This window comes from Lynx canadensis, chromosome B2, assembly GCF_007474595.2.
Source record: "Lynx canadensis isolate LIC74 chromosome B2, mLynCan4.pri.v2, whole genome shotgun sequence".
Lineage (NCBI taxonomy): Eukaryota > Metazoa > Chordata > Mammalia > Carnivora > Felidae > Lynx > Lynx canadensis.
Window position 1 is genome coordinate 137096045 of NC_044307.1, and position 25543 is coordinate 137121587.

Genomic DNA, 25543 nt, shown 5'->3' on the forward strand with positions numbered 1-25543 from the left:
TTTCTGGAAGTAAGGACTTACTAGGTAGGATAAATTACTAAAGAAATTGAAGATCTCTTCACAATCCTAGAATTATGATGTTGGAAGTGACCCGGAGGTCTTTTAGAATCTAGATCATGTAACTCTCTGTGTGAAATCAGAATCATCTTTTTTTTTTTTTTTTTTTTTTTTTTTTTTTAATTTTTTTTTTTCAACGTTTATTTATTTTTGGGACAGAGAGAGACAGAGCATGAACGGGGGAGGGGCAGAGAGAGAGGGAGACACAGAATCGGAAACAGGCTCCAGGCTCCGAGCCATCAGCCCAGAGCCCGACGCGGGGCTCGAACTCACGGACCGCGAGATCGTGACCTGGCTGAAGTCGGACGCTTAACCGACTGCGCCACCCAGGTGCCCCAATGCTCAGTGTTTTTATTTCTTTTTCCAGTTATTTACTTTTACTCAGGGATCCAAAGAAACGTAACATTATTTTAAGAGTATAGGCATATGGAAATAAGTTTCTGGAAGTAAGGACTTACTAGGTAGGATAAATTACTAAAGAAATTGAAGATCTCTTCACAATCCTAGAATTATGATGTTGGAAGTGACCCGGAGGTCTTTTAGAATCTAGATCATGTAACTCTCTGTGTGAAATCAGAATCATCTTTTTTTTTTTTTTTTTTTTTTTTTAATTTTTTTTTTTCAACGTTTATTTATTTTTGGGACAGAGAGAGACAGAGCATGAACGGGGGAGGGGCAGAGAGAGAGGGAGACACAGAATCGGAAACAGGCTCCAGGCTCCGAGCCATCAGCCCAGAGCCCGACGCGGGGCTCGAACTCACGGACCGCGAGATCGTGACCTGGCTGAAGTCGGACGCTTAACCGACTGCGCCACCCAGGCACCCCTTTTTAAATTTTTTTTTTCAACGTTTATTTATTTCAGAATCATCTTTAAAATGTCAGTGTCGGGGCGCCTGGGTGGCGCAGTCGGTTAAGCGTCCGACTTCAGCCAGGTCACGATCTCGCGGTCCGTGAGTTCGAGCCCCGCGTCGGGCTCTGGGCTGATGGCTCGGAGCCTGGAGCCTGTTTCCGATTCTGTGTCTCCCTCTCTCTCTGCCCCTCCCCCGTTCATGCTCTGTCTCTCTCTGTCCCAAAAAAAAATAAATAAAAACGTTGAAAAAAAGAAAAAAAAATTTAAAATGTCAGTGTCTGGGGGCGCCTGGGTGGCTCAGTCGGTTGAGCATCCGACTTCGGCTCAGGTCATGATCTCACAGTTCGTGAGTTGGAGCCCTGCATCGGGTTCTGTGCTGACAGCTCAGAGCCTGGAGCCTGCTTCAGATTCTGTGTCTCCCTCTCTCTCTGCCCCATCCCCACTCATGCTCTGTCTCCCTCTGTCTTAAAAATAAATAAAACATTAAAAAAAAATTAAAATGTTAGTGTCTAGCTAGTTTCCAGGCTCCCCTTGAACTCCTCCAGAGACAAGGAATTCACTACTGAACAAGGAGGTCCATGTTCTCTGTATAGTTCAGTTGTTTCACAGTTCTTCATTGTAGCAAGTCAGGGTCAGAATCCCCATAATTCACATCCTATTCTGGTTCTCTCTTAATGAAACTTCATAGAATAAACTGAAGTCTCTTTCTTATGGCTAACTTTCAAGCTTTTAAAGACAATTGTTATGGATTTCTAAGTCTTTTCTTTTGGCTAAACAGCCTGTATCTTTCAAACTTTGAATCTTATTTCTTATCATCTGTTAGTTTGGGAGAGTTCTAGCCTCTGAGTGAGGAATTAAAAAGAAAATAAGCACTAAAATAATATCTGCTCAGATTATAAAAAATAAACCATTCCTAAGACTCTGAAGTAAAATTTAAAACCCTCTCTCCTTCCAGCCTCAATGGGGCATTCCTGCTTTATTTACTTTTTAAAAATTTTATTTATTTTTAATTTTTATTTAATTTTTTTTTTAAATTTACATCCAAGTTAGCATATAGTGCAACAATGATTTCAGGAATAGATTCCTTGAGGGCCATTCCTATTTTAGCTTCTGATAGTTACTGTTGAGACTTAAAAGGGATACATTTCTGTTTCTGATTCACCAACGTGAGATAGTATTTTTAGACTTTCTGCTAGAGTGTAGAAGGAATGTAATGTCTCCTGCTTTTTTACTCCCCTCTCTTCCCAGTTTTATTTTATTATTGTATTTATGTTGTCAAGGTTTGTAATACTTATGTTGTGTTCTGTAACTATAATTAAGTCTTCCAAAGTCTTCTAAAACTTTGACTTTAGATTCAGTCTATGCATTTAAAATAAATTAAAACAGCACTTAAAATAACATGAGTACATAAATATTTTTATTATGGGTCTAATCCCACCATGGGATGCTGAATCCATTCCATTTTGACAATGTCCCTCTTAAAATTTCCAGCTGGGAACTGTCCATGGTCCTCCAGGTACAATCTGACCATTACAGGGCACAGTGTTTGCAGTACTGTGGTGAAGCCCAGGAACACGCCGGCCTCACGAGCAGCTAAATTCATTGTCAACTTGTATTGAGTTTGTCAATAATGAGAATTTCAAACTTAAGTTGAATTCTTATTATTTTCCAGGTTTGATGATGCCACTGGGACAGCCTAGGGTGTGTGTGTGTGTGTGTGTGTGTGTGTGTGTGTGTGTTTCTATCACTATTGACTCGGCACTTTACATGGACCAGCATTTCCTGGGTGTTTTCATAGTTGTCAGTGTTCTGTCATATCTTCCTTACATTTATGCCCCCCAGCTACAGGTCCCTTCTCCAGAGATGAGCAAAATGGGCACTTGCTTGTGCTTGTTTCTAGAGAGGTATCCTGTTTATGTAGGTACAAATGGCACTAGACACTTGATTAGGCACCTTACTTTTTTCACTAACTGTACCTTGGAGAGTCTTCCATATCAGTACATAAAAAGTTTACTCAATTCTTTTTAAGACTACATAGTGTTCTATGGTACAGGTGTCTCATGTTGGTTTAACCCATCACATAGCAGTGAATATTTGTGTAGTACCTAATCTTTTGCTGTATTGTAATGGAATAACTTTGCACGTACATAATTTTCCATATTTAGTAGTCTATCCTACAGATCTAATCTTGACACTAGACTTGTAGGGCCACAGGGCCTACATATATTCTATTTTGTTAGATTAAAAAAATTTTTTTTAATGTTTATTTTTGAGAGAGAGAGAGAGACAGAGTGTGAGTGGGGGAGGAGCAGAGAGAGAGGGAGACACAGAATCCAAAGCAGGGTCAGGCTCTGAGCTGTCAGCACAGAGCCTGACGCGGGGCTCGAACCCATGAACCATGAGATCGTGACCTGAGCCAAAGTCGGATGCTCAACTGACTGAGCCACCCAGGCACCCCTATTTTGTTAGATATTTATATCAGAATTACACCTATTCACACTTCTACCAATAACGAATAAGAACACCTTTTTGGGAGAATTTCTGAGCTTTTTTGTTAAATTTAACTACAGTAGGTAGATGTAATCCACTGGTTTTTAATTTTGCAAAATTTGTCTGGGGTTGGATGAATTAAACTCAAGCCAGAGGTTGATAATTAGTCATATATTTTTGAGAAGAAGTTTGATCTTGTGCATATGCAAATCCATATAGTAGGCAGCAAGATTAAGACAGGAGACAATTGTATTTTAAAAACAAACCTTTGGGGGCACCTGGGTGGCTCAGTCAGTTGAGCATCTGATTCTTGGTTTCTGCTCAGGTCATCATCCCAGGATTGTGGGATTGAGCCCTGCATCGGGCTCTGCACTGAGCATGGAGTCTGCTTGAGATTCTCTCTCTTTCTCTCTGCCCCTTTCCCTTCTCTCTCTCTCTCTGCAATAAAAATAAATAAATACAAACCTTTGAACGATTTTATTATTTAATGCATTTAATTGGGAATTGATGCAGACATGCATTTAATTGGGAAGCTAACTCAAACACCTTCATCATATTATTTACAATTGTTTTTGCTAAAAGTAATTGTGGAGGGGTCCTTATTCATTTCTTGCATTAATAGGACTAAAGCTCAATTAAAAATTAAAAAAAAAGAGAGATCCCCTCACTGTCTCTGTAAGGCCTGTCCTCGTCTGCCAATGTGATTTTCTCTGTGGAGGTCAGCCCTGATTTTGCTTAGAGAGAGCACTTGTTTCTTGCTCTGCGTGTCAGTGTAGTCTGACAGCAGTCCCCGGTCCTGGCCGGTGATACCGATGTCACACTACACAAGTGTATCCTTGAGGTAGCCATGCAACCACACTCCAGTTCTCTCTCTGCTAGCTCTACAGGTAATTGCATTTGCAGCCTGAGGACATCTGTTCCCAGTAGATCAGCCCAGTGCTCCGAAATCCTCAAGCGCTTAATCAGAGCGCCGAGGGAGCGGCCATCCCCAAGGCCCTGTCACTGGCTCCCAAGGCCTGCGCTTCATGTGAGAAACAGCATGTAGTTCGCTGGGCTGAAACGTGTCCAGAAGAGAAATCCAGCCTGCTGACATGCGCTCCTGTATTTGATGATCACAAATGAATTTTCTGACTTTTACCAGACGTGAAGTTTCATGTGTTGGGTTTGTTAGGGACTGGCTCTTGTCTTGAGGGCAGGGAGACAATAATCTGATATCGGGGTGGAAAAAAGTTCCTCATAGCTGGAATATTTTAACTGTGCTTATTGGCTTCTTGGTGAAAGCTGCCGGTTGGTTAGTCTACTCCACACCGACAGTATGTCTATAGTACTCAAGCGTCTGATATGTTTTTTTGTGTATTTTGAGAACTTTTTGTACTTAGTTAAAAATATCACTCACTCTCTCGGTCATGGAAATTCCCCTTTTGCGTTAGGGGTTTTCTTTTAATATAAAAGTCAACATATAACATTCTAGAGGTTTGTTTTTTTTTTTTTTAGAGCTCTGTATCACTGAATTTGGGACTTCAGTTTTCTAACCACATGCTAGATTGTAGTTTTTAAGTAAAACATGTAGTTTCTAATTTATTATCGCCAGCGCTGATACTGGTTATCCAAATGGAGCAGCTATTGTATTACTATCTGAGAAAGAAATCTGTAAAGTCTTAAAATATTGTATTTGTGATAAAGTGCCCTTGACTCTACTTTAAGGGCTGTAATTTAATTAGCAGTAGTGAAGCTTCTCCTTATGGAAGACTAGAATCGAAAGGGAGCTGGGAAACGAAGCTGTTGCCAGGACCTTGAGAAGCAAAGTGTCTCACAAAACAGGTTCCATAATCCATAATTAGTTTAGCCATTACATCTCTGAAAAGGGCAGCCTTCTCTAACTACCTATCCACTCAATGACTTTTATTTCAAATTGTTGCTGGAGACTTCCTTGATTAAAAAATCAGAAGGAAAAAAAAGTAAGATAGTCTCTTTTTTACAAGACCGGTGCTCTAACCTCTGAGCTGTGGAGCCAACCACAATATATTCTCTTTTTTATAAAAAGTAAAGAAGTAACATCTTTCCTGTCTTCAAGCTGTTGGTGGAGATAAATTCTTTTCAAAAGCCCAGTTCTGATGCAAGATGGATGAGTGCATTTTAACTAGTAGCCTGCTGGCCTGTTTAGATGTGGAATCTGTTATTCAAAGATACTGTTCGCTTTTCGTTGTTTTTGACTCTAACATAGTATTAAAAACTTGTTTTTTTTTTAATGTTTATTTTTGAAAGAGAGAGAGAGTGGGGGAGGGGCAGAGAGAGAGGGAGACACAGAATCCAAAGCAGGCTCCAGGCTCTGAGCTGTCAGCACAGAGCCCGACATGGGGCTTGAACTCACGGACCGCGAGATCATGACCTGAGCCGAAGTTGGACACTCAACTGACTGAGGCACCCAGGTACCCCAGAAAGAGAGAATCTTAACCAGGCTCCATGCTCAGCATGGGGCCCAATGCAGGGCTCGATCCGCCTACCCTGGGACCATGACCTGAGCCAAAATCAAGAGTTGGATGCTCAACTGACTGAGCCACTCAGGCGCCCCATTTTTTAAAAATGACTTTAAACTTGTCCTTTTTTTATGCCTCTTTGTACCATTCTGGATTATAGTAAATAGAAGTAGGTACACAGGTAGCCTCCCTTATGCCCTTCCTTTATTTTTGTGAACCTAACAATACACATTATATTCTTTAAAATTACTGTTCTCGGGGTACCTGGGTGGCTCAGTCGGTTAAGCATCTGTCTTCAGCTCAGGTCATGATCTCACGGCTTGTGGGTTCTAGCCCTGCATTGGGCTGTGTGCTGACAGCTCAGAGCCTGGAGCCTGCTTTGGATTCTGTGTCTCCCTCTCTCTCTGCCCCTCCCCTGCTCACACTCTGTCTCCGTCTCTCAAAAATAAATAAACATTAAAAATTTTTTTTTTAAATTATTGTTCTCAGTATGGTACTTTATTTCCCTCTACTTTTATTTCTCCCACCCGCCAAATAGATATTTCTGTCTCTTTTCTTCAGGTTCTATCAGTTTTATGAGACAAGAAGATACACAGTAAATGAATATTGAAAGCAAGATCTGATTCTCCTTTATGCAATGATGTTTTTATGAAAATGCTACTGTATTATTTAAAAGAGTATTAAGGAATCATCTTTATTCAAACAATTTTAGAGTGTAGGTAGGACTCTGAGGGTTTACTGTTTATTCAAAATCAATTTCCATGTATATCAAACTTTACAGCAGATAATTCTGTAAACATTTTCTGAATATGGATTGCCTCTACCAGATGTTAGCCAACAACTTGTTTTTGTTAAGTCTTTCCAGGGGTTCACACAGAAAAGGCTTATATGCCAGTTTCCTTCTTTTCTTGGCCCTGGTTTTTTATCCCTTCTCTTTTTTTAGACACCTAAATTTACCTGACAGAGCCCTTAAAATTTAATTTTTTTAATTAAACAATTTTTAATGTTGGGGTACCTGGGTGGCTCAGTTGGTTGAGTGTCTGACTTCGGTTCATGTCATGATCTTGCAGTTCACAAGTTCAAGCCCTGGGTCCGGCTCTGTGCTGACAGCTCAGAGCCTGGAGCCTGCTTTGGATTCTGTATCTCCCTCTCTCTCTCTCTCTCCCCTTCCTCCACTTGCTCTCTGTCCCTGTCTCTCTCTCTCTCTCTCTCTCTCTCTCTCAAAAAAAAAAAAAAAACATTAAAAAATAATTAAAAACTTTTTTAATGTTAAGCCTTTAAAATTTACAATTTTTATGAAGAGATGGTGGGGAATTTACAGTTAAACAGGGAATGTCGTGATTTAATCCTACCTCCGTGAAGTCAGTAAGCAAGGTAAACGGAAAGCAAATGCTTGTGTCCCTCAGTGGCTGCTAAGGTACCTGTCTTCACTTTCTGTACTTGTTTCAGGACCTGCTCAGTGCTGTAGAGACAAAGGAGGCTCTTGAAAGGGAAGTCAAGCTCTTCCAAGAAAGGCTGCTTGCTGGCCAGCGGGTCTGGGATGCCTCGAAGCAGGAACTGAGCCTCTTGAAGAAAAGCTCTTGCGAGTTGGAGAAGAGTTTGGAGGCCAGCCGGGATGCGACGGCAGCCTCGAGAAACCAGCACTCCTCGTTTAGGGAGAAAGTCGCAGCGCTGCTCGGGGGCAACAGGGGCACGATTGTGCCCACAGAGGATGCTATTTTGGAAAGGATCCGAGAAATGACCAGCCAGGGAGAGAGCAGGAAAAGTGTGAGTGGTGACTTCTGAGATTCTTAAGGACAGTAGTTTGCTGAGTTAGTGAAAGTATCATTTAAGTGTGGTTTTTATTACTTTCAGCTGTATGTCATGGTTAGGGAGCCTGGGGAGTCACTCAAATGACAGCTAATGACAATGGGGGTTCTGGAGTCAGACCTGACTGTACTGAATCCTGTCTCTACTGCAATACTCGCTCACTCCAGGTGTGCCATGGGCAGGCTCCTGAGAACCTGTCTTTGAGATTCTGTGTTCTCATCTGCTGGACGGGGAGGGCTGAGGGGCCACACCCCTTATCTGAACCCCTTGGGGCCCAATGTGTTTTTGAATTGAGAATTTTTCAGGGTTTAGAAAGGTGAAATAGTACAGGGAACGGTAATGGAGGAAGCTCTCTTTTACACATCCCTCCTCAGTGGGGTCTCAGGCAGCACCCCAGAGTGAACCAGATTCATCATTCTGCAGCAGAAGCTGTGACAAATCCATCACACAGAACACACCAGGACTGTGAAGAGCTTTGTGTCACTTCGGGTCAGGGTTTTCTGCCAGCTCCGGTCAGGTCAAGCTTTATCAGCAAGTGAGTTATGAAAAAAGCTGTCTGTTTCCAGATACTTTCGGATTTTGGAATTGCACGCAAGGGTTACTGGGCCTGTAAGAGTATCTGCCCCATAAGGTTATTGCTTGTTGCAAGCAATAAATGAAAAAGAAGATTGTTCTGAAGTCCTTAATGCAGTGCCGGGAACACAATGATGATAAATATTAACTATCGCTACCCTTGATTCTCCTCATCTCCCTCCTTCTCTTCATAATGCATTGGCGCCTGAAACAGTCTTTTAGGGAACCTGTTGAACAAACGGAGATAGATGTTTGGATTCATATATATGACTGAAGCTTGTTTAATATTGCTATCTTGTTTATACTATTAATAATTCTCCTTGGGGCACCTGGGTGGCTCAGTCGGTTAGGCGACTTGACTCTTGATTTCATCTCAGGTCACAATCTCATGGTTCATGAGATGGAGCCCTGCGTCCTGCTCTGTGCAGCACGGAGCCTGCTTGGGATTCTGTCTCCCTCCCCACCTGCTCGCGCTCTCTCTCAAAATAAATTAAAAAACTTAAAAAAAATTCTCCTTTACTGTCTAGCTTTGCTTAGCAGAGTCAACTTCAGCCTGACTAAATTACCATCAAATGCAAATTATTGAAGCCCTAAGTAATGAGGTTTTAAAGTAAATAATATCCAAATTCTAGGTGTAACTCCATTGTGATCTACCTCTGTGAGTGCATGTTGGTTCAAAGGAGAAATTGCATTTTTCCCTTTTTTGATGTTTCTAAAATACTTAGAGCCATCACTAACTCAGAGTTCAGGGTGGCATTTGAAAATTTCCTTTAATGATAAAACATTTTCAATCCCCTTTAAAAAAATTCTCCAAAATTCGTGTGTGCTCTTAGGAGCAAGTCAGGTGACCCCTTTGTCCAGGTGTAGGGTTCTCTTTGTGGATATAAAATGTGCAGGTCTCTGAGGGTAACTCCGTTTTTCTTGTGATTAGTCCTGGATTGCAGAAGAACATTACTTCCAGGACTGAGAACAATTTCATTAAGTTATTTACCTTGTCTAGTAAGAGATGCACTTCAGTAGCTAATGGTCCATAACCATTTCATTTTATTGCTTCCCTCTTCTGGTTTTCCAAATGTTTTCCTGAAACTATTTTAATTCAGCATGTGAAGCATGGCATAAAATTGTCAGCGTGATGTATATGTTTATTTTCTGAAGCAAAATGATGTAAATTGGTTAAGCTGGCTATGCCTTCCCCTACTCCCCATAAAAATCAGAATGATTCAGAGTCTTTTTAGTGCCTTTGTCTGCCTTTTCTACCCTGTAATTTTTTTCAATAGCTGTTCTCACTATTTAAAAGCCCGAAATCAAGCGTATAGCTGGCATCTTGTGTGACTCATCTTCAAGTAAAATCAGGAGAAAATGGATTTCATATATTGTCTTAGAAATGTTTCTAAAGAATGGGAGCTTTACAGATTGATGAATCTGTTTGTTGAGGGGGCCATACACCCCTGCCAGCTGCCGTGCTTAAACACACACTCAACAGTTGCATAACACCCATGCGAAGGCCCAGTGGTGGGTTCAGGCCGGGCCTGGCAAATTTTGCCGCTTCATGTAGACTCCTACTTTGTGAACCTTGCCTTTCTTATTTTCCCTGTTGCTGTTCATTTTTACTCTCCTATATTTGCAGTTCTCAGTAGAATTCAGGACACCACCCACACGCTTTCAGTAAGTCACTTCTACTTGTTCCTGGCTTTTCTGCTTATAGCCAAGTCAAATTCTCTTTTTAAAAGCTTTACTGTTTCTTGGGGTAGTGTTTCTCAGTTTGGCACTATTGACGTTTCAGGCTGGATAATCCTTTGTCATGGGGCTGCTTTGTATGTACATTGTAGGGTATTTAACAGCATCTCTGGCTTCTACCCAGTAGGTACCAATGCCACTATTTTCCCTCTCAATTTGTGACAACCAGTGATGTCTCCAGGCAAATGTCCCTGGAGGATGAAATCACCCCCGGTTGGAAACCAGTCTCTTAAAGGAATGTCCTGCTGTTGGGTTCCTAGGAATTCTAAATGAGTGTTTCGATGATGTTTGGCCTTGAAATTTCAGTACACTTGTAACAGGTGTTTTTGAAATAATGATGTCTTGCACAATGACAGAAAGTTGTGACATTTTCAGATTTTAGTGTAGGTTTTTGAGGCAAACATTTTTTTTCCTTACTTAAAATTTTTTTTTAACATTTATTCATTTTTGAGAGTGAGAAAGATAGACCATGAGTGGGGCAGAGGCAGAGAGAGAGGGAGATACAGAATCCGAAGCGGGCTCCAGGCTTTGAGCTGTCAGCACAGGGCCCATCGTGGGGCTCGAACTCATGGACTGCAAGATCATGACCTGAGCTGAAGTCGGACGCTTAACCGACTGAGCCACCCAGGCACCCCTTCCTTACTTTTAGATGTTTCCTAACCAGCTCATCATCTGGATGAGAAGTGATTATGTACAGAGAGGACAGGACCATGATTGATCTCTATGTCATTTCCTAAATTGAAGACAATTCATGCAGGCTTACAAACGATTATCTAGACAGCTCTTTTGTTCTTCTTTAGGCACACATAAGGGTTTATTTTGTCCACTGGAGTGTTTCTTGGTCCTGTGGCTCCAGGTGGGCTGTGGGGACCCAGCCTGAGGCCCTAAAGGACCTGAGACGTGCTGTACACCCCCCTGCTCCCTCATCTGAACTGATCATTCTGCTTTGTTCCTAATTCTCCCGATACACAAAACCAAACATTTACCCAGAATCTTCGGCAGACTTCCACTGTCATTTCATTGCCCCAAATTATGTTACATGGTCACACCTAGCTATGGGGGCACCTGGGAGAGTGAAAAGATAGAGATTTTGGCTCTCCTGGCATCTACAGTGTCGTAATTTCCTAGGATGGCCATAACAAAGTGCCTCTAACCTGGTGGCTTAAACAATAGAAGTGTGTTTGTATTGTCTCCCAGTTCTGGAGGCTGTAAATCTAAAATCGTGATGTCGGCTAGGTTGGCTTCTTCTGAGGCTATAAGGGAGAATCTGTTCCAGGACTCTTGCCTGGCTTCTGGTAGTCTCAGGCGGTCCTTGGCTTATGAATGGCATTCTCTCTACATCTTCACATTATTTTCCTTCTATTTGTATGTGTCTCCGTGTCCACATTTTCCCTTTTTTATAAGCACACTAGCCATATTGCATTAGGGCCCAGCTCTGTAAAGACTGTATTTCCAAATAAGGTCACATTCTGAGGTACTGGGGGACTTGAACATACCTCTTTTATGGAGAACCCAATTTAACCTGTAACAAAAGTCGACATGGGGCACCTGGGTGGCTCAGTCAGTTGAGAGAGCCCGACCCTTGGTTTCAGCTCAGCTCATGATCCCAGGGTTGTGGGAATGACCCTTGTGTCAGTTGGGCTCTGTGCTGAGTGTGGAGCCTGCTTGGGGTTCTCTCTCCCTCCCCTTCTCTCTCTCTCTCTCTCTCTCTCTCTCTCTCTGTCCCTCAGTCCCTCTCCACCCCCTAAAAAAAGCATACACACCGATAATAAGGAAAGAGAATTTGATTGATGTTTTATTCCTGGTCCCTGACAACATATTTTATATACTTCCTGAGTGAAAATTACAGCTTGACTAATGAGAAAAGAGCTGTATGTCCAAAAGACACTGGTCCTTAAGTGACCCAAGTGGTTCTTTCTTCAGTTTAGAACCTTGTGCTTTCTTTAGTTTAATCTTAGGGCAAAAGTGTCTCTCTGGTGAAATCAACAACTACTTGTCCTTGGGAAGTGACTGAAATTTTTTAGGGCATTATGACTTTGCTTCCCAACACCAGGCTCCTTGTTTTTGAAGGATAATTTACTTCAGTGCCTTTTTGTTTTTGTTTTTTTAAAAAAGTGAGGTATGTTTTCTTCATTATAATCCCTCTCCCTTTCCCTCGATTCCCTACATCTCTCGTGTTGAAATCCCTGGCACATTTTGTCCCACGGAATATTAGGGATATGTTAACAGATGATACTAAGAAAAAGAGGAAAAAGAAAAAAGAAAAGCTTATTGACTCTTCAGAGTTCTCGGTGTGAAAACACAACACAACTTCACAGTTTTGGTGAGACACATATGTTCACCCAGGCGCTGGCATTTGATGTTCCCGAGAACCGAGTCAGATTAGAATGTTAATTTATTTGACTACGTTTATGTAAATATCGCTCTGAAAACTATTGGTCGTACATGTACTGAGACCCAAAATAAGCTTATGAAGCTAAGTTCTGGGACACGTAGACTATGGAGGGGTTCCCAGCTGCTTGCTCCTTCCTGGACACCGGAATCTTGAGTCTGCAGCTTCTTTACGGTTCAGCCGTCTACGTACCAGTGGTTTTAAAAGTCATACTCTGCTGACCCGTCAAGTTTCGTCGAGCACTCTTGGGTCCACACCGGGTGAGGATGCGGGAGGAACCTTGTCACCTTCGATATAGCACATTGTGCCTTATTTGTCCTTCCCAGAAAGGTTTTTAGTTAAAAAACAGGCTCTGTGGGCTGCAGATGGTTTGAGAAACACGATCTAGGACAATTTCTGAAGGGCCCCTTTAACGCTTTATGACAGAAGCATGGGAGTGACTGAACCAACATACTGGAGTAGGAATACTGATGGTAAAAATGGATGCAGTGCATTGAACTTCAGTCGGGTGTGAAATACTGCGCTGCTCAAATTATCTAAATTATCATCTCATCGTCAGAGCAAAGACACTAAGTTTCAGACAGGTTGATTACCTGCTTCAGTTAACATGCTGCTAAGTAGTAGAGTGGGAACTTGAGACGGGGACTGTGTGACTCCAGAGACCCCGTGCCACAGTCTGGTCTCCATCAGGACGTCCTCTTCTTTCTTCAGGGTCATTATCACTACCTTACTCACACTTTCAGCCATTGCCTGAGGTGTCATCCTCAAAATGGGAGGCTTTTTTTTTTTTTTTTTTTTTTAATGTAACCGGGCTATTTGCACATTAGTGCATTTCAGATTTTATTTTTTTTAAGTAATCTCTACACCCGGGGTGCCTGGGTGGCTCAGTCGGTTAAGTGTCCGACTTCAGCTCAGGTCTTGATCTCATGGTTCGTGAGTCCGAGCCCTGTGTCGGGCTCTGCTGACAGCTCAGAGCCTGGAGCCTGCTTCGGATTCTGTGTCTCCCTCTCTCTCTGCCCCTCCCCCGTTACACTCAGTGTCTCTCTTTCTCTCCCAAAAATACACATTAAAAAAAAAGGTCATCTCTACACCCAATGTGGGGCTGGAACGCACAACCCTGAGATCAAGAGTTGCATGCTCCCCCGACTGAGCCAGCCATGCACCCCCAAAATGGGAGTCTTTCCTGATCAATTTCTCTGGCAGGCTTTGCTTTCCTCTGGGACCTTCTTCAGTGTACTGACTGTGGCTAAGTGATTACCCAGTTCTCCATCTCTCCAGCTGAGGATTTCTGTGTCTCTTTTTTCTTTGGTTTCATTCTCTTTGTTAGGTTAACTATGGGGTAGGAGAAGTGTTGAAGGACTCCCAGGTAGAAAGACTCACTTCCTACTTGGAGTCGAATGTGAAACACATTTCCTACTGCGCAGAATCATGTGCTCTGCCTTGTATAATATAATATCATTAAATAGCCCTCCTCCCCCCGGGCAGTATCTTGGGGGTGTTGTTTGATGGCTGTTGTTTTGTAGGTGACTTTGTATATTATAGCAAGACAGGCATACCTTTCTCTTGCATTGAGATCACATCTCTTATTAGTAAGTGCCAATGGTAGGAAGTACAAAATGAGGAGTTCTCAGAGGCTCATATTCTGTAATTAAAATTGAAATTTCCTTGGAGAACACAATTCCTTGGATGTGGTGCTAAGCAGCTTGCCATCAAATATTTGATTTCAAGCACCCACAGAAGCATAGAATTAATTGAATTACAGGCCTGGGACCTGGAGAGCCACAGAAGCACATGATTTGAGCATTTGGAGATGAAGTAGTCTAACCTTCCTGACTGTAGCCACAGTAAGATGCTTAAAATACGAGATAAACACAAAGACATAAAATTGCAAATATAGTATCTCACCTGTATTTTAACAGGGCATAAAAATAAATTATTTGAAAATATTAATAGTTGTTAACCTCTGAGTGGTTTTTTTTTCCTTAAACTTTTTCTGTTGTCCTTAATGAATCTTTATTTATTTAAAAAAATTTTTTAATGTTTATTTTTGACAGAGAGAGAGAGAGAGAGAGCGAGCATGAGCAGGGGAGGGGCAGAGAGAGAGGGAGACACAGAATCTGAAGCAGGCTCTAGGCTCTGAGCTGTCAGCACAGAGCCTGACGCGGGGCTGGAACTCACAGACTGCGAGCGAGATCATGACCCGAGCTGAAGTCAGACGCTCAATTGACTGAGCCACCCAGGCACCCCTTTAATGAATCGTTTATAATGAGTATATATTACTTTGTAATTTTGGGGACCAGGAAAAATTCTTCCTTTCACTGAAGTGGAATTATTTCTCTGATTTGGACCTGTTGGTCCTTAACTTAAGCTCTGAGGGCAACTCAGAGCAAACCCTAGTGTTCTTCCAGATAATAGCTTTACAAAATAGTTGAAGATGGCTGGAGTGTTTTCTTGCTTTTTAAAATGGTTATTGATAGGTAAGCAGAATTTTTTTTTTTAACAGAAACTATAAACCTGAAACCATCAAGATATTTCAGTTTCTGTAAGAATGGTACTGAGTAATATGTAAATGTCTACTTTTTTCTTTTTTCTCTTCTGAAACTAACCATCAAAACAAAACATATTTTTCACCCCAAACTTGGTGTCTTTATTAAATTCAATGTTTCCTGAAGACTGGATCAGGTAGACTCAGTTTGAGTCTTCTCGACATGTACCCGAGGTCTTTGGTAAACTTACGTTCTTATTTATGGGAACGTCAGGACAAAGAGAGAAACTCCAGGGAAGGATGGAAGCATTGGAAAAGTTAGGAGTGTGTGAAGAGAATGGGGGCCTTTAATGGAGAAACTGTGATTTCATTTTGTGGGACAGGAGGTAGCAATCAGATTGTCCCACCTTCTTGCATGTAGAATTGCTGTGTTAAGTTTGACCTTCCAAATGCTATAATGATAATATCACTGTATGAGTACACAGCACAGAAGCAGCACCACTGAACTTTGGTGCCTGAGTAACCGATACTCAATGGAAAATTGAAAAAAAGCTTGAAAAAATATCTTTATGCACTTGAATTCTGGATAAATTTACTATAAAGTTAACTCACTGTGTAGTCTTTAATCCACCATATATGGTGGAGGAGTTTCTCTGGAGAATGACACTTGCATAGGTTTTAAAAGCACTTTCTGTCTGAACTTTTTTTCCAGTTAAGCTTTGAGGCTCCTAAATTAATGGCAGTTTTAGGGGTATGTAAATATCACCCATAAATATTTATTGAGTAACCTGTTTAAGGAATTATATAAAAATGAAAAAAAATACCAATAGAAATATTTTATTAGGTAATGAATACAGACTTATTTCAAGCAGAGGCAGATACAGCTATCAAATTACCTGTTTTTTATTTAATTTTTACAAAGAATCTGGAAGTTGGTGTTATAAATAGTTATGTTGCTTGGGTTGAGCACTAGATTTGAACACTTTGGTGCATCCGAAACAAGGCTTATTCTTGTCTGTTTCTTTGTTTCCAGATGGTCTCCCAGCTTGAAGCCCGAATATCTGAGCTTGTTGAACAGTTGGGAAATGAGTCTGGGTTTCACCAGAAAGCTCTTCAGAGGGCCCAGAAAGCAGAAAGCAAGTTGGAGACTCTTCAGGGTCAGCTGACATACCTGGAGGGAGAGCTGGCTTCTGGAGATGTTTTGCGAGATAACTTGAATTTTGAGAAACAAAAAGTAATAACCCGAGGGTATCTGTGGGGAGAAACATCTGTTACAGTTTAAAATTTTACCTGAAAATGTTCTGAATTTTACAGTACTTCAGTAGAATGGTTAAGTCTGCATAATGAGTAAATGTCAGGGAACAACGTCCTGTTTTGGGGTGTCTTCCTAGTACTTAGGGCTTCCTTGATTCGGATTAATCCAGTTAAACTCAACAGGTATTTGTTGAATGCCGGTTATGTATGAGACCCTGAAGGTTTGAGGGCTAAGGTCTGAGTAACACACAGTTCTTGATCATAAAAGGCTCATAATTCACTTGAGGAGACATTCTAGTCATTTGCTGTGACTATAAAGCTGTACGTGTTGTAACAGATGTATTGATTGACAAAATGCTGTAGGAACTCAGTGAAGGGAATGATAACTTCTGGATAAGAGGAGGATTTTTACAGGGGAGAGGGCAATGGAGTTCACCCTTGAAGGATAAGTAGGATTTTAGAGGAGCGAGGGTGCGGATACCGTAGGGGAAACAGTGCGAGCAAAGGCGTGAAAGCTCCTAAGTGCATGGTGTAGTCATAGTGTGGAGCGATTGTTCCAGTGTGGCTGGAACACAGCATTCCGGATGGGGTTGTGGCAGGAGAGAAGACTAGCATGGTTTGGACGATGAAGATTCTTTATTCTAGCTTCTGTAGAGTATTAAGTGTAGTAAGTGATTTTGAGCATTGCGGTGTTTTAGAAAGATGACGCGATGTCACAGTGAAGCTGAAGTCACAGCAGGGACAGACTCAGGAATGCTAATGGCGATAACCCTGTGTGAGAGAAGGAGAGTACAATGAGAAGGGGCCCCCACTTATGACTTGACCGTGGGGAGACCATCTGTGACCGTCCAGAGGCAGTTAGACTGGTGGAGAGCAGAAGCTAGTTTGCTCCGGGCTGAGGGGTGAGTGCGGAGGAAAGGTTTGAGTGTAGAAGTAGATTCTTAGGAAGTCTGGCGACCAGAGAGAAAAGAGGCATGAAGCAAGACGACTGAAGGAAGATTTTATTGGCTGGAAGGGGAAGGTACATGGTTGTGAGTCACAGGAGGAAAAAAAAAGAGAGAGAGAAAAAAAGAAATGGGATTGGGATTGGATTTGGCATGAAAAATAAATACGCTTAGGTTAAAAACAATATTCTGGAAACACATTCATCCCCATTTTTCAGCACTTCGGAAAGCCAAGGAAGCATCATGCCTGCATGGAGGGTTGGATAGGCAAAGACACGTAAGAGGTCTGTGGGAAATCCTAGTTTAAGTGGATGACACATGTAAATGAGAACACAAGAGTTAATTAATGGAGGGAAGTATAAAATTCAACAGGAAGTTGGATAAAGTTTCCTGTTTCTGTGAGTGAGGAAATGAGCCATCTTCACACAGGAGGTAGCATCACGAGAGGCTTTAAAGAATGAGTAGGAATTTGTCAGGCAGAAGAGGTGGGGGAAGGGATTCACAGTATCGAGAACAGTAGGAGGAAGGAAGGAGTGGAGGTGTGACCTGTTGTGACCTGCTGTGACCTGCTCAGGAGACCAGTGAGGCACAGGGAGACCGAACATGGTGCCTGGTGAGTCCAGAGGCGTGAGGTGGCTCTGGAGATGTGTAGGAATAATTGAGATAGGGAAGGCTAGTTGCCCAAGGCTTTATCCTGTAGACAATGGGAAGCCATAGAAGGCTTTTGAATAAAAGAAAAGATTTCTCCGAAGGCAGACTGGCTTTGAGGGCCTAGAGATGAAAGGTAGGGAGCCCGGCTAGGGGATTGTTAGAATAGATAATTAGAATAGAATAGAACAGTAGGTAATAAAGATTTGGACCAGGTAGTGGGGTTATGAATGAAGGGGTAGATTTGACAAATTTGGGAGGGTGAAGAGTATCTGAAAAAGATGTGTTGATTGAAAATTTGAGTTTGAAAGGAAATGTTGCACCTGAGTATAATGTGTTAAATTGGAAGAAATCTGACTGCTGGGCTATCTACCTAGATGTCCCATGAACACATTGCACTAATCATTTTCAAAATGGAAATGATCACCTCTCTACAAATTTGCCCCCTCCTGCCTCAGGGATGATGATGTAATCTGCCTCCAGCCACCTGAGACAAAAGCCCCAGGGTCATTCTTAATGCTTCCCTCTTCTTAACCAATTCCTAAACACTGTAAATTCCATCTCCTTAACATATCTCAAATGTCACCCCCCCCATCTCTATATTTAGCGGCAGTGCTCTGACTCCAAACATTATAATCATTTGTATGGACTGTCCAAACAACCTTCCAACAGCTCCCCACTGCTGCCAGGGAGGTCTTAATAAAATGTGTGTCCAATTTTTCTTAAAATTGGCCAGGGGCTCTCTATGGCCTTCAGGCTCAGCTACAGATTTCTTCTTTCCATGGCTAAGCATTCTGTGACCTGGCCAGATCCCCTCTCCAGGCTTTCCATCACCCGTAATCCCTCCAGCCTACGGTGGCAAACTCCAGGCTTCAGGGGACTAACAGGGCCCTGCAAGGGTGTGTGGTGATTGATCTCTGAGCCTGAAGACATCCACATTCAAATTTATAAAAAACAATTGGATGGCAAAAAAAAAAAAAAAAAAAATTGGGGGCCTCCTTGGCATCCTATATTACACGTTGCTGTTCTCTCCGAGAAAAAGTTCTCCTTACCTTCTTCACCTGGTAATAGCTGTCCCTTGAAGACTCAGTTCCAATGTCACTTCCTCCTTCCCCTTCCTTAGAGACTTAGTTTTCCTTCATGCAACATGTGCGTGTGTCTGTCACAGCACTTACTGACCTAATGTCTTCCGTCTTCTCCAGTCAACTCCAAGCTTCTTGAGATCAGAGGAAATCTTTTTTTTTTTCTTTTTTCTTGGTTTCTCCAGCAATTAGGGAAGAGTCAATAAATAGTATTTAAATTGTGAAGAAAGATCTAAAAAGCAAGAATTTTAGGTAGACTGGTGTCTCTTCCCTTTTTATTTTTCATTGTAATGACTCATTAATTTTCGCTGAGCTTGTGCCTAAAGAACTCTCAGTTACGAAAGCAAATTATGTAAATGGATTCCTCTGTGGTGAATATTCCGTAGATCACCACCTCTGAACTGCATGTCCTAGTACGGATGACAGGCATGTAAAAGTGAAAAGCAAAGTTGTACAGAGTTTAAGTTTAAATATAGGTAATTGAGGTGCACACAGAATAGAATATATTTATGCTAAACTGTGATTCAAAGAAATAAGTTGTCCAGGAAATCCCTCCAGTGACCCTACCCTTTTGAGGCATAGCAGAGATCTTTGAAACGGGCCCTTGCTATGTGGGGTGTGGCTTGGTCCTGTCCTTATCCCATTTTGCCAGTTGTAGATCCTGGCATGCTACGTGGATGGGTCACATGTAGACGTAGCAAGAGAGACTTTATGCTTCCACATGGAGGGTCCTGGTTCTATTTTATTTACAAAACAAACAATAGCAATTATTTTTACTTTCATCCATACCTTCAAAATGAATAATTCCAAGGGGAGTGCTGACACAGCATGAAGAAGTGAGAAACTGGTGATGTGGAAACAAAAGTAGCTTCTGGTCTTGGTCTTGTAGCCCAAGACAGCAACCTACCACCGTGTAGCACAGCAGATAAGCAGTACTTCCTGTGACCGTGCCTTACAAAGAAGAGATTACATTGTAGGTATGCCACTCAACAAAATTTGAAAGTACTCACTTACAAATAATTTCATCTCGATGACTAAAAGTATCGATAGTTCTGGGATTTAATACTGGCATGCTTCAGTCACCCAGGAATCATACTTATTTAAACATATAGTCGCCTCAGAATGCCAGATAGATGAAGACTTATTGCAGTGGGAAGAAAGTTTCAAAGACAGAACCCAAATCATGAAGTGATGATACAGAAAGTTCATTGATTGGTTCACTCATCCAACAAGTGCTTAGTAAGCATTCCTCTGTCGGGCCCAATAAACCACAGAAATTAAGTGGAGGATATAAAAAAAAATACTGAATTCAAGGGCTACATGCACCCTGATGTTTTAGCGACATTATCAACAATAGCCGAATCATGGAAAGAGCCCAAATGTCCATTGACTGATGAATGGATAAAGAAATTGTGGTGTGTGTGTGTAAAATAAATAAATAAATAAATAAATAAATAAATACTACTCAGCCATAAAAAAGAATGAAATCTTGCCATTTGTAACGACATGGATGGAGCTCAAGAGTATTACGCTAAGAGAAGTAAGTCAGAGAAAGACAAATACCATATGGTTTCACTCCATGTGTGGAATTTAAGAAATAAAACAAATGAACATAGCGGGAAAGGCAAGAAGGAAAACCAAGAAACAGACTCTTAATTTAGAGAACAAACTGATGGTTACCAGAGGGGAGGTGTGTGGGGGGATGAGTTAAATAGGTGATGGGGATTAAGGAGTGCACTTGTCGTATTGAGCACTGGGCATCGTATGTAACTGTTGAGGCACTAAATTGTACATATGAAACTAGTATTACACTGTATGTTAACTAACTGGAATTTAAATAAAAACTTGGAAGAAAAATAAAGAAATCAAGTGGAGAAAGATCCTGGAACAATTTTGTAACATTCACCTGTTAAAAAATGAATCTTGACTTCATTGATACGGCTGTGTTTTACAATATTGTTCCTTAAACTATGTTACGTTAAAAACTCTTTAAGACATTTTTTTGGTATAGGAATTTAAGTTTAAAAAAAAAAAGCAAAAACGTTGTCCAAGTGTGTTTGTATGGAGAGCTTTGATTTTGGAGTGATCTGTAGAATCCAAGGGGAGTAAAGTGGCCACTGTTGTCCTGTTTTTTTTCCACATTTGAGGCCAGGGCCCACTTAGGATGGAAAAGTTGCCATGGAAGGTTTGTGGATGAGTAGATCCCAGAAGCTGGATTAGCCTGGAAGGGACAGCAGCCTGTCGCCAAAGCAGAGAGATGCAGATGTTGTCCGGAGGATGCCAGATTTGTCACATGGCAGGGTTGAGAAGAGTGTCTCATGTTACGTTGAACATCAAGATCACTGACCGCGAGAGTCAAGTGAATTTGGACAGGAAGCAGGGCAGGGAGCTGGCAAGGTGGTTCTGGAATTCATTACCAAACACTGGGGTCAGGGGTCGGGCTCCATCCTGGGTTTAATGAGACCTATCTGTAAGTTTGGGAGAAAGAGAAGGAGTCTGTGAGATCACCTGTTAACTTCGTTTTTGTGTCTCATTTTCATTTTTGTTCTTGGGTTTAGTATCTTAAATTTCTGGATCAGCTCTCAGAGAAAATGAAACTGGACCAGATGGCTGCTGAACTTGGCTTTGACATGCGCCTGGATGTAGTCTTAGCTCGCACAGAGCAGCTGGTCCGCCTCGAGAGCAACGCAGTCATTGAAAACAAAACTATCGCTCACAATTTACAGAGAAAGGTAGGGGATACTGAAACTTGCTAGTGTTGAGAGAAAGAATTGCTGAGACACTTAAATATTGAAAAATAGTTTACTTCCCCTTGTATTCATCACTGTGGTTAGGAAACATAAATATGTATTTATAATTTGAGTCTCTGTTTCAAGTCTGAGGGATGGTAAGTTTATCACCTAAGGTTATGTTTGACTGTAAGTCATAGAGACCCAAAATAATGGTGGCTTATATGACTGGATGTGCTTCCTCCCCACCCCCACCCCCACCCCCATAAGTTTCTAGAAGTAGACTGCTCAGGGTGAGCGTGGCCAGTCTGCTCTGTGAAGTTTTCCAGGAGCCAGGCTCATTTCAGCTCATTAATCTCCCATCCCTAGGGTGGTTCATATCTTTATGGTTCAAAATGGTACCTATGGGTTCCAGACAGAAGTTTGGAGAAGGAAGGGACGAAGAAGAGGGATGCAAAGAGCATGTGTGAGCTGTCTTTTGATGGAGGCTTCCAGAATTTGCCACGTGAACTTGTGTTTATGTCCCATGATTCTGATGACCGAAATTAATTCAAGGGAAGCTGGACACTGTAGTCCTTTCCCTAGGTAACCACTTGCCTACCTACGAAACTCACTGATTCTATTATTAAGGGAGATGAGGAGAACTTGGGAATATCTAGCAGTCTCCGAGTTGATAAACTCTCTGGCACTGGAGAGAAAAGCGAGGAGAAGCATTTACTTTTCATTGACTCAAAGGAAGAATTAAAAACAGTTTAGACTAAATAAATGAATGAGTAGATGAAAAGGATAAAAATATAATTATTAGTTATATAATTATTGGCATTGGTGAAAGAAAGAGCAAAACACAGATGTGTTCTTATAATAGTTCTTAGGAGAAAATTCTGTGGTGGAATTATAGTGTACAGGCTGTGTCATGGGTCACATCTGGGATTCCAGTTTGGTTCCACCAAGCTGTGTGACCTTGGACAAATTACATGCCTCTCTGTCTCTATTTCCTCATATTTAAGATGGGAATGATATCTACCTCATGAGGTTGTTTATTTTTAACAAGACCCATTTTTTAAACTCTTGGCTCATAGACTGAGCTATATTCACATTTGATCTCTTCTCCATATACTAGATTTTGAGGAATACTTTATAAAAGACAGCAGATAACCCCTGTGACTGTCAGAGACATTAAACTGAGCTACAGTTCTTTCTGAAGGTCTCCTCAGATAATTGATTTTCCCCCCGATCTCCAACATCGTTCCTTCTGACATATTGTATAATAATTGAAATTACCAGCTGCACAGGACTCACCAGGGTAATTGTGCAGTCGAGGGGAATTTGACATGAAGAAGCTCGAGGAAGGGAGTTTGGCTAGAGAGACACGAAACGGGCTTTGTTAAGAATGGACCTGGCTATGAATGCTGCCACCATCGTTAGACAAGATACACAAGGCTGCATTTCAGTCTGTCCTTCACACCTCTGAGAAGTGCAGAGTATATAATTACGGAAAATGTGACGGTCCTCAGCTCTAACATTCTAGAATTCTGCACGATTCCAATCCCCAATGTTTGCAACAGATGTAAGAGGTTTCTGTACTTAATATTCTCCTCACTAATTGTGACATCACAGTCCAGGAGGATTTCTTTTCCCCCTTTAGAGGCCATAATCTTTTTCTAAAATCCATTATAAATTCCTTCATCAAGTTTGATTGTCAGTAATTAGTGCTGTTTGAAGAATTTGTTCTCTGCTTGGTTTGTGGCCGGTATAGGCCAGGCAGATGATAAAGACACCAGTGAACTGGAACCTTCTTGAAGTCCTTTCCATTTCAAAGATTTTAAACATATAAGCACAGCTTTCTTTAAATGCTCCCTGATATAACTTACTTTAAAAAGATAACAACTCTCATGTTTGGCATCACTCGGTCTGGTTCCAAGGGATTGAAATTACTCAGTCTCGGTTTTTGGTGCTAACATGCACTCTATTTTCTTTTAGCAAAGACCAGTGCCAGGGGGTGGTAGACAGGATGTTGTCTCTCTACCCTATTCTGACCTTGATAAGCCCATGTTCGTAGCTTTGAAAGTAATTGTACATGTCTGTTATGGTGTACATAATGTTGGAGGGAATCAGAGGTGGAAAGCCTACTTCTCTGTGCATTTTCTGTGGCTCTTTTGTCTCATGCTTTGCAGCTACAGAATTAGTTCTTGGAAAACCAGGAATAAAAAAATGCAATCAAGAAAAGGAATCCAATAACCTTTTCTGAGGGTTTATAGATGAGTCTAATTGAAGTGCAGATAAAGATCAACGTTATCTGAGTAATTCGTTTATATTTACTGACTGCTCGGTGATTATTTAAAAAAAAAAGATCCCCGTTTGTGTCACATCAGCTCAAGACTCAGAAAGAAAGACTGGAGAGCAAAGAACTGCATGTGAACCTTCTCCGGCAGAAAATTGCCCAGTTGGAGCAGGAGAAGCAGGTGCGTTCGGCCTTGGCGGTAGAGAGGGACGAGGCCAATCTCACCCTAAGGAAGTTGCAAAAGAAGGTGGAGAGGCTGCAGAAGGAGCTGAGTGTGTGTCGAGAATCGAACACGGAGCTCAAAGCCCAGCTGGCTGACACCCATGAGCTTAAGGCAAGTGCCCATCTTCACTCCCTTGTTGATTTTTGCACGTTGCCATTGAGGTTTATGTGAAAGGGTGGCAGTCTTATAACAGACACGCCGGAAAAGAAAAGGAGATAAGGGCTTTCTGTGATCTTCTGGAGTTGTGGGAAAAATGCAAATAGTACACAAAATCAGCGTAGTAGGCCAATTTAGCGTCTCTTCAATGCTTGGAATGGAGCCATAGTTGCCGTGTGAAAAGCCCATCAAAAAAGGGTGATGGAGGTGACGGAGATTAAGAGGACACTTATCTTGATGAGCCCTGAGTGATGTAGGGATGTATGGAATCACTGTACTGAAATTAATATAATACCGGATGTTAATTACGTTGGAATTAAAAGAAAAAAAAGGTGATGTTAAGTAAAGAAAATATAAACATTTCTTCCAAGTGTGGGTGACTATGATATTTGGGATCAGGGGTTTATCACGCGGGAATCTGCTTAGCAAGAAATGAGAAAATGAGCACAGCTCTTCACTGAGAAGTCAGCCAGCATTGTGTCCCATGGCCTGGAGATGCCGTCCGTGTACCCAGAAGTGAGGAAGGGTCCCTGACTGGGGCAGTGTGCTTCCTGGATTTGGAGGGTTCAACTTCTAATGGCTACAGAGAAGAAAGGAATTAAAACATAAAAGAATTTAATCAAAATCTTTAAATGTCATGTATGTGTGCCACTGGAAAGAATATGTAACTTCATATGCACATATCCTTTCTGGCAGAAATGCGTGTCATGAATACAGATGAGAATAATGTCCTCGCTCTTTACAGATGAGTGCTCTGTAATGGACTTCTGGAATGTTTCTGAATCTGGAAACAGACCAGCAGGGAAAAGGAATCTGGAATTAAGCTAACACTTCAATATATGTAGTGGGGACAATATTTTAGGAAATATTTCCTACTGTATGTTTTTTTTTTTCTTCTGAGTCATTAGCTCTTTTCTCCTGAAACCTTTCTTTTTTAATTTTTTTAACATTTATTTATTTTCAAGAGACAGAGACAGAGTGCGAGTGGGGAGGGGCAAAGAGAGAGGGAAACACAGAATCTGAAGCAGGCTCCAGGCTCTGAGCTGTCAGCACAGAGCCCAATGCAGGGCTCAAACCCACTAACTATGAGATCATGACCTGAGCTGAAGTCAGACGCTTAACAGACAGCCACCCAGGCTCCCCTCTCCTGAAACCTTTCTAAATTGAGGCTTTTTTCCCCAGAGGAAAAAAAAAACAGGGCAGACACAGCCCAGGGGAGGGAACATATTTAAAAATAAGGGAAGCAGGAAGCAAGGGAAGGCATCTGATGGGGTACAAAGGCTGGGGAGCAAGTATCAAGGTAAGCATCTCCCACACCCCCTCACACCTTGAGACTTATCTTTGGGGGGGGGTGTG

At 41.7% G+C, this 25543-nt stretch overlaps 1 protein-coding gene across 1 annotated transcript in view; it reads left to right on the forward strand.

Annotated features, from left to right (window-relative positions):
• CCDC170 (coiled-coil domain containing 170) overlaps positions 1-25543 on the forward strand; it is a 63502-nt gene that overhangs the window by 18578 nt on the left and 19381 nt on the right. Inside the window, exons 5-8 of the mRNA XM_030316600.1 lie at positions 7324-7641; positions 15904-16104; positions 21357-21530; positions 23900-24142. Of these exons, the coding sequence (XP_030172460.1) occupies positions 7324-7641; positions 15904-16104; positions 21357-21530; positions 23900-24142 (936 nt within the window). The remainder of the gene's footprint in view (positions 1-7323; positions 7642-15903; positions 16105-21356; positions 21531-23899; positions 24143-25543) is intronic.